The sequence below is a fragment of the Lithobates pipiens genome, unplaced genomic scaffold (assembly GCF_037356315.1).
Source record: "Lithobates pipiens isolate NorthernLeopardFrog02 unplaced genomic scaffold, aLitPip1_a1.2 Scaffold_1, whole genome shotgun sequence".
Classification (NCBI taxonomy): domain Eukaryota; kingdom Metazoa; phylum Chordata; class Amphibia; order Anura; family Ranidae; genus Lithobates; species Lithobates pipiens.
Window position 1 is genome coordinate 45,935,975 of NW_027507685.1, and position 13,260 is coordinate 45,949,234.

General features: G+C 42.2%; 1 protein-coding gene across 4 annotated transcripts in view; it reads left to right on the forward strand.

The window, feature by feature from the left end:
• Nucleotides 1-8,310, forward strand: part of MOSPD1 (motile sperm domain containing 1) — a 67,045-nt gene extending 58,735 nt beyond the window's left edge. For all 4 annotated transcript variants that reach the window (XM_077491652.1, XM_077491577.1, XM_077491727.1 and 1 more), the window contains one exon: nt 7,916-8,310. In XM_077491652.1, the coding sequence (XP_077347778.1) occupies nt 7,916-7,947 (32 nt within the window). In that variant the 3' untranslated portion in view covers nt 7,948-8,310. The remainder of the gene's footprint in view (nt 1-7,915) is intronic.
• The last annotated feature ends 4,950 nt before the right edge of the window (nt 8,311-13,260 follow it).

The following is a 13,260-nucleotide window of genomic DNA, read 5'->3' on the forward strand; positions in this document are numbered from 1 at the left end:
GCTGCGCAAAATCACATACATGTACGTGATTTTGTGCACACGCCACTCCCGCTGTGATTGGACACTGCGGAAGCCAATTAGAGGGTCCAGCAGCCGCGATGGAGAGACGGAGCAGTGGTCTGCCTATGTAAACCAGGCAACCCACTGATCTGTCATGGAGCAAAAGAGAGATCTTGTGTTTCAGCTCAAGCTTCAAGCTGAAACACAGATCTCTCTTTTCTTCCAGTGTATCCGTTTCCCACGCAGTTAGTAAGCACCTCCCAGGGACACACTTAACCCTTTGATTGCCCCTGGTGTTAACCCCTTCCTTGCCAGTGTCATTCATACTGTGACAGTGAATTTTGTTAGTACTGATCACTGTGTCCAATTTGTACGCCGCAATGTCGCAGGCCCGCTAAAAATCACTGATCGCCACCATTACTAGTAAAAACAATAAAAATGTCCCTAAATATATCCCATAGTTTGTAGATGCTATAATGTTTGCATAAACCAATCAATATACGCTTATTGGGGGGGGGGGGGTTACCAAAAAAAATATATAGCAGAATATATATTGGCCTGAATTGATATAGAAATTCGATTTTCTTTTTCTTTTTATTGGGGATGTTTTATAGCAGAAAGTAAAAAATATTGTTTTTTATTCAAAATTATCGCTCTTTTTTTGTTTATAGCACAAAAAATAAAAACCACAGTGGAGATCAAATATCACCAAAAGAAAGCTCTATTTGTGGCAAAAAAAGACATCAATTTTATTTGGGTACAGTGTCACATTACCACGCAATTGTCAGTTAAAGCAACGCCATGCCCTATCCCAAAAAATGGCCTGGTCAGAAAGTGGGTAAAACCTTCCAGAGCTGAAGTGGTTAAAGTTAACCTTTTTGCAATATTAGCCTTTAAAATTATAGTTTAATCTTGCATTTAGGCTTAAGAGTTTTCATAATAGGTTAAAGGAAAAGCTAGGGTGGATAATTCAGTTAAAACCAAAACCCAGTTTGATCCCAAACCATTGTTGCTTTGCTGTAGGTGTAGTGGGAAAGGGCAACATTTTTTTGTTGTGTGTATCCCCACTGGAGCGATTTCTTCTCTTCCTGTGCTGAGGATGGCGTAGCAGGGAAAGGAAGTGATGGGACATCTTTCCAAGTGGGGCAGGAGAAGAATCAAAACATCTTGTATACGAAAGAGGATAAAGGATAGCGTCTTTGTAAGTTTACTCCTACCAATACCCCCAAAAAATAAAATAAAACTTGAGGTTTTAGAGCCTTAGGGAGTTTGAAAACCAGCAGAAGGTAAAGTGGCACATTATACCTTAATGATGGATCCAAGTGTAGAGGAAGTTAAAGTGTAACTGTGAACAAAATAAAAAAATGACATATAGAATTAGGTCTGTTAATAGCATTTACGCAGGTTTGATTTTTAGGACCCTCCATTTTCATCCTGTTAGTAGATCCATTGATTCTTTTACTTCCTGTAACAGGTCAAGCTGCCCAGCAGAAGTGAAAAAGGCCTGAGACAGACCATATTGTACTGCTGGGGGTACTTACCACTGGGTCAGCCTTTATTTATGTGCCTCAGACCTACTATAACAAATCCACAGACAGGATCATCAGATAATAAAACTGTATTACGGGGGAACTTATTTAAACAAAAACTGTTTTGTTAATGCTAGTGACAGACCACATCATATATGTAATGGTTATAGATCAGGGCATATAAGGGAACATACCATGATGTAAACCACTGTTCTGCTGTTTTATTTTTGTACCAAAATTTTGCAAAGGGTTGTGCTCTCTTTATCTTCGCTGTCAAGCTTGTCTCACACCACACAGCTTAGCTTCAAATTGCTCCCAAACCAGCACTACATCCCCTGCATGGATGGCCTGAACTACGTTGACTTCATTGGAATGCTTGTCCACAGCCCCTCAGCCTGCTAACACTACTTTAAATGTCTGATGACTACATGCCACCCATGTGCAGTGCCTTTGCTATGCAACAACTGGGAAGATTTTTTAAGTAAGACTGCATTGCCAGGCAAGTTATACAGTGAAGATCTCAATGGAGCTGCAGTTCAGGTAAGTAAAACACTAAGCATAGCACACTCAACCCGTACCCTAGCAAGTTTCTTGTTAACCAAGCAATCTAAATTTCAGTAAAGATTGCGCAAAACCACCACAGTTAACTTTTGACTTTTGTGAATCGGGGTCAATCAATTCATTTGTAGTGCAGTGCCTTTTCTAAACAGCAGGGGGCCCTCAACAAAAATAGTAGCACTGACACTTGAAGGCTGAAAATGGGTAGTCCAATGCACTAGAACTTGAACTAGAAGAATGCTAAGAGATAAACAGTACCTCCCTTCACCTTCTTATGTATTAAATAAGGCAATGCTGTACTTCACAGTATTTCTGTCAGCAATCTTATTGGCTCCTTTTGGCATTTCTTAATTAACAAGTATAACTTTATATAAAAACCCAGCAACCTACTTCTGCAGCCCAGTGCCAATAAGTGAAACGTAATAGAGTAGTTTAGATGGCTATAAAAGGTACTACACTCAGCAAATGAACTTAAAAGAAAATGGGAAATGCAATTATTCCCTGTGGTCCTTCCACATCTGCAGTTTGATGCATGCAACAGGCTCTCCTAATAACCATTTGAAATTATGGAAAGAGGACTCTGCCGGGAGTGGATAGGAAGGAGGTGGGTGTATATTTTACAATCCAAACATGTATACTATTGTGTTTCACTTTTTAATGCAGAGGCTGAAGCTGAATGTCTGGATGAGAACCAATGCATGCTGAGAAATGAAAAAATATTTTCCTAATCATACAATCACAGGACAGAGAAAATGGTTAATTCTTAGACCATTGGCTTATGCTGTACCGTCAGGTAATTGGATGCTGGTGAATAGCAAAGTTTTGCTCAACCCTGCATAACTCCTCTCACTCCCAGCATTGCTAGTGTCCTTAGATGATGAGCATGCCTCTCTGGTGAGAAAGCTTCCCATCTGTTATTCAGTTTAGATCTTCTTCATATTTGCATTCAGCCGCTGAGCCCTTGGTGCTCTTGTAAACCCCAGTGGACCCTGGGAAGAACAACAGGAACAACCTCTGAGCTGCTACACACAATGGACCCTGCGGAAAGCATCATCCTTGGCAGGGAGTCGCAATGCATGAGTTATCCGGTATTATACAAGTACAGGGCCTTGGTCTGCTTTGGTGGAGCCCAGTCCCTAAAGACTCTGTGATCATAACTGACCTGGAAAGGGAAGGCTGAGCCACTCTGAAATGATCACACTGTAAATAATTGGCCCACCATTGTGTTCCTGCTTTCAGGCTGTGGGAAAGCAGGCATGGTTGTCTGGGTTTTCCCAATGAAAATGGGAGTCAAGGTGTGTGATTGGTTAGGGCGCCTGTGGTAAACACAGAGGGTGCCATTGTCCTGAATTGTGGATTTGCAAGTGTTGCCAGCTGGGTCAGACTGTGTATGTGTGAGCATCATCTTGGAAATTGCGTCTTTGCATTTGGGACACCGACCTCGCTCCACACATCCCCTCTAGCTCCCCAGGGCAAATCACAAGCCGCATCATGACCTTGGGACCTCAGACCTCCCAGTAGTGAGACAATGGAAGGCTAACACTCCCCACTGTATCCGGTGTTGTAAGTAGCACACCTCTTCTGAAGGCACAGCTATCGGGGTGGATTTGATTCAGGGAGAGAGCAAACTTGGGGACAGAAGCTCATCATAGGACCTGTGTCAGTCTTCCCCCCTACAAGTTGTTCCTTGGGGCAAAAGACTGGCTCTGGATCTCAGTCAGCATCTAATTGTTTTTTTTTATTCCTTCAGGGGCTGCTTCCTCAGGTTTATATCCAAGCAGGAATTTTCTTCTGCTTTGGCCACTGTGTTGGAACACCTGGCAGATATCCGTAAGGATTTAGGACAGTGTCTCCTCAGGAGCTGCTTTGTGAATTCCCCCTTCCACCCTTCTTAGAGCTGGAAGAGGAGGAAGTGGAGGAGAGAGGGTCTGAGAAAGTGGATTCCCCTGAAGCAAACAAATCTTCACTAGAGAAGACTTAAGCCTCAAACATTTCCCAGGCCCAAAAGGCCACAGTGGGAATCCTTGCCAAGGTGGTCTGTAAGAAATGTCTTGGTCTCATACTGAAGAGGAATTATATGAGCACTGGCCTAAGCTGGACAAGGTTTTTGTGCCCTCAAAACGGTTCATGCTATAGTATACGATGGAAGGAATCTAAAAGCTCTACAAAAATTGTGCAGTCCCTGTTGTAGACCTCACACTGTCTCACCTAAATAAGATGCATACAGTCCTGGTGGTGATGTTCTGGTGTTTAAGTACCCTGTGGAAATAAAATTTTAATCCCTCTTCAAAATGTTCTTTTGCCTGTTTTGTGTCCTTCAGGCAGATTTTTCAGCTAGACAAACATTCCCAAAGCATTCCATTTCTGTGTGGATGGGTTGGGAAAATCAGATCAAGCTCTGGCCCTGTCCATGGTGTATATTACAAGTGTGGAAAATTGCAGAGCGTACTTCCTAAGCCATCAACATCTGAATCCTGAAGAGTGGCACCAGAGGTGTTTTGGTCATTCTGGCTCCAGTGAGGAATGCTCTACGTAGGACTAAGACTAAGGATCCTAGAGCCTTTGCATTGGATATCCTTGTGGCTCCATGACATCAGTTCAACCTGATTTTACGTGTTTCCCCCTAGAATGCATCTCAGTCATTCTCACAAAATTGGTCCATGAGGGCATGCTACTTGGACACAGGCAGACTCCTAGAAGACTCTAGGAGCTCTACTGGATCATCCGGACTTTCTATAGGAACCATGTTCCATCCTGATTTATGGTCGCTGGCTTTAATGGCTTGGCTGTTGAAGCCCAGGTTCTGAAAGACAGGATGCTTTGGGATTGACTTTCTGGCCTCCCCCACTGCCAGGAAAATCCTCTTCCCACAGGGTTTACCACTGCACATGGAAAGCATACTTTGCTTGGTGCGAAGGGAGGAAGCTTCATCCTAGAAAGTACTCTGTAGGATGGGTTTCCATTCCCTTGTGAAAGCTTTTGTCCAGGTTGTGTGACTTTCTTGTGGCTATTACCTCTGTTAGGAGGGTTACTGAACCTTTGGCCTTATCCTGTAAGGGGCCATTTCTTGTGCTTCACAATGACGAGGCTGTTTTGAGACCTCAAAACTCTTTTCTGCACAATGTGGCTGCAGCTTCACATTTAAATCAGGATATTGGGGGTTATTTACTAAAGGAAAATCCACTTTGCACTGCAAGTGCACTTGAAAGTGCACTTGGAAGTAAAGTCGCTGTAGATCCGAGGGGGACATGCAAGGAAAATAAAAATCAACATTTTAGTTTGCACATGATTGGATGATAAAATCAGCAGAGCTTCCACTCATTTCAGATCTACCTCTTAGATTTAGAGCGACTGCACTTCCAAGTGCAGTTTCAGTGAAAGTGGATTTCCCTTTCGTATATAACCCTCATTGTGTTGCCATCATTTTGTCCCGCTCCTAAACATCCTAGTGATATTGCTTTCCACAGTTTGGATGTGGTTAGGGTTGTGTAAGTTTATCTCCTTTACATATCCTTCATTCATCTATCTGATTCTCTGCTTGTGTTGCCTTTTGGTGCCTGAAAGGGAGCTGCTTGATCCACAATTGCTAGGTGAATTCAGCAATTTATTACTCAGGTGCATGACCTGAGAGGGAAGGTTTCCCTTTTCCTTTAAAGGCTCACTCCACCAGAAGTGTTGGTGCTTTGTGGTCTTTTCAGCATCAGGCCCCAGTTTCCCAAGTCTGTGAGATTGTCACCTGGTATTCTATTCACACTGTGACGATGCGGGGTGATTAGGTTCAAGTGGTGCATGCAATGTTCCAGAAACGTGCCACTCCAGACTTGTGTTTTTAGTACATGGCAACCCACTTTTATTTAAAGGAAACAAAAAAGTTCAAACAAACAGTAATCTTCCCTCGCAGGGGGTTCCGCCATCACTGTATAAACAAACGGTAGCTTCCTGGCTTACTCGCTGTCAGCTTCGTGCTGCTTTAGTCACAGGCTACACCTGCCTGCTTCAGACATACACCCAGACTGTCACCTGCAGTCTTAGACTCCGAGACCGCCTCTCTCTTTCTTCTGGAGCCGTCTCCTACTGGAACCCTCCCGACCTCCTGACCAGACTTCGTGTCTGCTGGGTGGAGCTGTCTCCAAGTCTGATCACTGACTTCTTTTCCTGGCATGTTTATGAACCCAGCCCATAGGTGTGTAATTAGTATTCCTGCCAAAATCAGGCATATACTGCTTATATGCTCCTGTGACATGGGGTCACATCTCCACAACACGTTTGCAAAATTTACGCGGTAGATGTTCAGGCCTCAGCGAACGCTGGCTTTGGTTGGCAAGTTAGCGAGATAAGGCAGGGAAAGGGTTATAAGGTGGAGGAACTGACTCAAAGAAGCTGCTGCTGACCTAACTATTACATTACTGGGAAACCGATTCCTTACATTGGTGGTCAGTTGGAGAGATTCCAGAAGAAAGAATGTGCTGTTACATTGGTAGGAAGTTGCAATAATGGCACTCTTTACCTTTTCACTGACATACAGTAACTATTATATTGGTGGCAGCACTTGCCATGTAAACAATCTACCAGAGGTTATGGCAGCCAGAAGTCTGTTTTAAATTTTAGCTCCTGGCTGCCAGCTATGTAGTAGAAATGATTTGAACAGCTGTATAGCCAGTAAATCACTTCTACATGTGATACCATCCAACTCTCAATATTTTATTCTACAGGAACTATGCTTTCAGAAAATATATAATGTTTTGGAGGTTTTAAGTAATCTCCGGGCCTAAAATGTGTTAACCAGCGAAATAGTTAGACAGCTAACATTATTATTGGTGTCATTATCTGAGAGATGATAGAAAAGTCTGCACTAGTTCTACACTGTTGGCTCCGCTGAGTGGCATCACATAGGCAGCATAAAATAAGAGATAAGTCACTTCTGTTTAAGCAACTCCTAGAATCCGCTGGAGGAACCCTAGGGTGCCACCAATCCATGGTCCGCAGAGGCTGGTGTATTTGCATAGTGTCAATAATTAATATGTTTTAGGGGTAATGAATTGAAAGTTACAACCATTCAAAAGGAAGGCTGCCTCTCTTGATTCAGACTAAATTAAATGCTTTCATATTTGACATTAGTGTGAAGTTGGCCATACACTACACAATCTTATTATGCAACATTTGTACAATATCCTTACCAAAACTATGTAATATGAGGAAGAACCTAAACGATTCATTTAATTTATATCAAAACAGGTAAACCTTTGCATACATAGTGATGGTAAATCTGATGCCGCGTACACACGGGCGGACTGTATGGCGTACTTAGTCCGTCTGAACACATTTCAGCGGACAGTCCGCTCGTGTGTGGGCTTCAGCTGACTTTTTCAGCGTGCAGTCTGGCGTACTAAGTATTTCGGATTTTTCGAAATTCTGTCCGTCGTACTTTGGTTTCAGCGGACAATCCGCTCGTCAGTAGGCTAGTTCGGCGGACTAAGAATGGCGCATGCTCAGAAAGGATTTACACGGCAGAAAGGTGCTTTGCTATGTATTGGACTTCCTATTTCTAGTCCCGTCGTACGTGCTGTACACATCATCGCGCAAGCTTTCGACGGACTGTTTGTGCATCCGTGTGTGGTCAAGTCCGTTCAGTCGAAAGTATGACGGACTGTCCGTCGGATTGTATGACGGACTAAGTACGCCATACAGTCCGCCCGTGTGTACGCGGCTTAAAGGAGTTTGTATGATTATCTTAACCTGCAGGCATTTACTGTCCTTGTTTTCTTATTTTTTTTTATAATTTATTATTCAAAGTCATACAAAGTACTTTATTTTTCTCTGTCTTGCAGGTCTTATAACAATGGTTGTTCTTCGAACATGAAGGTTCTAGTTTACATGAACTGTGACTGTGTCTGATCACTTCATCATGAGGACCGCATTCAGCTGTCATGTCGGCAGAGCTCGCCCTACATGCAGGAATAGCAGTGGTTTTAAGATAAAATGGCAGAAGTACAATATATTTTAACTCTGTATTACTGTAATTGAATGACATAAGCATTTTATCAGTGACTTTGTAAAAGACAGCCAAGAATCTTTGTTTTATGAAGTCTACGAGAGGAAATCTGAAAAAAACGCATTTTATATGTATGCCTGTACAATAATTTTATTGTAAAATGGACGGTCATTTTTTACATTTTGTTTGTGTTTCATTTTTCAATAATAATAAAATTAACAAAAATTAAAATGTTGATCTAGCTGTTCATTTATATCATAATCTAAATATTTAATGTTTACAAAAGATGCCTCTACATGCTGCAAGTAGGTTGTCCAGGGGTGCCAAATTAGTGTATGTAAACCCTAACAATGCTCCTTTTGGTCTGTTTTTTTAAACCAATGGCATTTTGTTGTATCTGCTTGATAAGTGCAAAAAAAAAAAAAAAAGTTGAATGTTCTCAGAAATTTAGAGCTGATCTGTATCTTCTGCAGCCTTCCTGTATTATCTCAAAGAGCATATTCCTAGTTTTTATCTTGAACTCCAGAATGATGAGCCTTGATGTTGTAGAAACCTGAGAATGGAAGCGTTGAGTAGTTTAGCAAAAGACACTGGGCAGGGCCGACAATACGCAGTCCATAAAATGCTGCAACACACTTCCTCTTTAAGCCTTCTTTACACTTGTGATTGGTGGGGCTATAAAAACACGTGACTGAGCCAAATTAATGACTAACTCCAGCTTTTTAAGCAGTTACAGAAACCGTTTTTCCCTTTTGGGATAAAGGGTTTTACCTAAATAAAAATAAAGCTGATCATTGTAAGAACCCCTGTTAAATGGTTTGTCTCAACCTCTAACATCTTCTTTTGCTGCACAGATTGGTCTGTTAAAGGAAGCAAAAGAATAACAGGATCAACAGGGGGACTCAAACAAACAAAGACCACTTTGTTAATGCTAGTGACAGACTGCATGATATACAGTATGTCATTTTATATTTAGGGTTTGAATGCATTTTTTGGCAGCTCAGGAAGTATTTTTCAACCCCTTGGTCTGTTGTTATAGTTCTGGCGGCAGTCTTTCAATAAACCTGTTGGACGGATGTTGGTGTGCAGCTATTTTTTGTACTTGGTCTACATGTTCACGTTTGTGAGTCAGAGCTAGCTCCAAGCCCTTCCTTTCTGGGCGATTATCATACTCACCTGGAGCAGCGATCTGTTTCATTGTTCCAGTATTTTTCTGTACTTTCAGAGTTTGTAAAGAGATGAGACCTGGAGAAATTAGCATGACATACACTTTAATGTAGAATTCTCTAGCTCAGTGGTTCTAAACAACCAGGCTACAGCGCTCCTCCTGCCAGGTTCTGGTTTCATGTCTGCTTTGACAGCTAGATGTTAGATGATGGAGCAGTTCAGCAGACATGCATTATCCTGCACTCCCCCTGGCTCAAATCTTCCAAATACATGCACCTTTAGACATCAGATCATCCCCAATGCATGTTGCTTCAAGATAGGTCCCACTTTCTGCATCTTCAGACCTCATACCAACCCCATTTTCTGGACCTTCACACTATATATACCGTATGTATATGTGTATATATATATATATATATATATATATATATATATATATATATATATATATATAAATAGTGCATAGACATTATAAAGAGGAACTCCAACTCAAATCCTTAAATTTTAAAGTGATACTAAAGTAAATTTTTTATCCTAAAATAAAAAAAGGTTATACTTGCCTGCTTTGTGCAACAATATTGCACAGAGGAGTCCCTTACCTGCTCTTTGGCAGTCCCCCAATGGTGCTGCTTCTTCTTCCAAGTGGCCCCCTAACAAGCTGGCTGCTAAGCGGGTACTCGTGCTGTATGCATCCATGACACACACAGCTACAGTAAGCGCACCCCCACTCCCTCCTCACAGGAGTTTGACTGACAGCAGCGAGAGCCTATGGCTGATGCTGCTCTCAGAATCTCATGTGAAAGCAGGAAGAGAGGAGAGAGGTGCTGCAGCCAAGACAGCACTGGGTCAGCGAGAGGAGTCAGTTAAGTGTTTAAAGATGAAGTTTGGTAGGAAAGGTAGTGTGAGTTTTTTTTACCTTAATGGTAAGTGTGTTTACCTCTAGGTGTGTTACCTGTAGATCACTTCTATTTACTGTGCAATTCATATATTTGTATATGATGGATAGTACAGCTAGCACTTTACCTCCACAGCTGCAGCTCCTATACAGGGAAGTGATCGTGTCAATTATCCAACCCTCCTCTTTCCTTTTTTTTTGGGGAAAATTATTTTTATTGAGATTTTATGCATAACATACAGAAAAACAAAAAAACATATAACTACATCCGACATGTGCCAGCACAACACCAGCCCACTTCAGGGACCACACTGGGTACAGTACAAATACATATTTTCAACCTATTTAACATAGTCCAACTGACTAACAAGTACATATCTCAACCTGTTCCCTCCCTCCCCCCTCCCCTCCCGCTGTCACAACTCTACCAAGTCTTGATGTGATTTCTACTTATGACCGGATAAATGACATACAACAAAAAAAAAAAAAATCTTTAACTTCTGGATACATAAATCAGGCCTCTTCCATTTCTAATTGTAATACTGGGATAACAAATATTCCAGGTGGGTTTTCACCCTGACCCTTAATGAAGCCCAACTTAAATGCTGGACCCTTGCTGGTAGCCCCTTTTATTAATCAGTCTCACATATTATCCTACAGTATCGTGTGAATTGTACCATGCCTGCCACACCTTATAAAATTTCTTCCTGTGTCCTCTGGCTGCGTAAGCGGCCTTATAGTAAGCATCATTGCATTCACCAATCTCTTCCAAAAGACCACATCAGGAAACCCTGGCTTCTTCCAGTTTAGCAGAATGGCCTTCCTCCCATAAAATAATAATAAATGAATCCACATTCTAAGAGCCCTGGACGGCACTTCCTCATCCACCAGACACATCAGGCATACTCTCATAGTCATAGGTATTACCAGTAAGTCTGAAATACTGGAGGTGATCTCAGACCAAAACTGCTTAATCAGGGGGCACCCCCAGAAAATATGATCAGCATTGGCAGATGAAAAGGAGCATCTCCAGCACTCTACTGAGACTGAGTGAAAAATCTTGGCCAACCTAGCTGGAGTAAAATAGCTCCTATGCAAGAACTTAAATTCAATCAACCAATCCCTGGCTGATACAAGGTGTTGAAAGGGTTGAGTCCACATGTCATCCCAGTCCTCCCCCTGAAGGTCAGGCACTTTAGCTACGTATTTTTCTCTACATCTGGTTATAGCCTGGGGAGTCTTTTTAAATAATTCTTTATAGGTCACTGAAATGGGTTTGACCAGATTTTTATCCAGTAGTAAGGTTTTTAGATCTGAGGACACTTATTCTACCCTCAGCTCCCTAAAATGCATTTGAAATGCATGACGGAGTTGTAAAAAATCGAAATAGATAGGAGTTAGGAAGATCATATCTTGCTTTCATTTGTAGAAGCGTCAATAGATCCCCATAACAAGTGATATCCTTTAAGGTTTTAATTCCCTTGATCACCCATACCATAGGATCAGGTAGGGTATAGAAGTTGGATAATGCAGGGTTCATCCATAAAATGGCAGAGGGGGTGATGCCCTGATAACTAGGGCACGCTAATTTTTCCACTGTTTCCCAGGCTTCATTGTTAAAGTTAGCAGGAGGTTATATTTAGTGCCCCTATAAAGATCCAAGTGCAAACTTTCACATGAACCCCGGTGAGCTGCCTCCAAAACATTGTCTTCATCTCCATCATCTGCCAGCAGCCACCTATGGGCAAACACCATTTGACCAGTTGAATAGTATTTCTGCCAGTCACGTAAGGCCAATCCCCCTGATCCCCCGATCCTGTAACACTTTAATACCTATTGTAGGGGTCCATAGGAAGGAATTAACAATGTCATCTATCTTTTTAAAATTGGATTTTGGAATCCAAGTTGGTGCATGTCTCAGGAAATATAAAATGACAGGGAGGAGTTTAATTTTAAGCAGGCTAATCTGACCTATCAATGACAAGGGTAACTTAGTCCAAGTCTGAACTTTCTGCTTAAAGTGGTTGTAAACCCTTACAAACCACTTTGACCTACAGGTAAGCCTAGATTAAGTCTTACCTGTAGGTCCAAGAAATATCTCCTAAACCTATACGGCCACCGCTGTCTACGGCACCGGAGCAGCGCCGGAGCAGCGAGACCTGGAAGTCACTCCGGGATCCATGGCAGCGGTGGACATGAAGAACGGACGACCGCTTTGGGGCCTTTGTTCTCAGGTAAGTTATTCATAATGAGCTAGTATGCTATGCCTTTGCCTTGCAGGTTCCTTTTTTTATTTTATTTTTTCAACTGCCTTTACTTCCTCTTTAAGTAGCGTCAGCATGGGGAGTAAATTAAGGGAAGTGTAATCATGTACGTTTGCTGTAATTTTCACCCCCAAATATTTGAGAGGAGACCCATCGCAATGGGAGGTCTGGGTCTGCCACCTGTCTGGATCCCATATCGAATGGCAGAATAGACAACTTGTTCCAGTTTACCTTCAAACCAGAGTACGTGGCGAACTGGTCAAGTATGGCTAGTGCGGCCTGTAATGAAGCTCTCGGGTCGTTAAGAAACAGGAGCAGATCATCAGCTAGAGTGCAAAGGACCCTTTGGTGCCTACCCTGATCTGATAGCTTTGACCTCCCCTGATGCCCAGAGGGCAACAGTTAAGGGTTTCATGGTAAGAGCAAACAGGAAGGAGGACGATGGACACCCCTGCCTAGTGCTCCTGCCTACTCCAAAACATTTAGAAACTGACAGCCCACTTTCCTTGATACAGCACAGCTATTTCCAAGTAGAAATGCTTGTCTCCTGCCAGTTTGCTGTACAGAAGGACCCTTGCTCTGTGTGTGTAAGCAGTGGTCTTTCTGCAGAAGTCCAACACACCCCCTGCTGATTCAGAGCTAGAACTCTCTAAACCGCTAATTTCAGAGCTATAGGCCCAGTGTTGGGTGTCTCCAGAGATATCACAGCTTTCTCAGATGGGAGCAAGTGATCTTTTGTTTTAACACACATGGAATGCATTTAGCAGATTTAAACTGGAAGTTAATTTGGGATTTATAAACATCTGTTGCTATAAGGTCAAAAAATGTAGTACAAATAAATAGTTTTGCAATGAA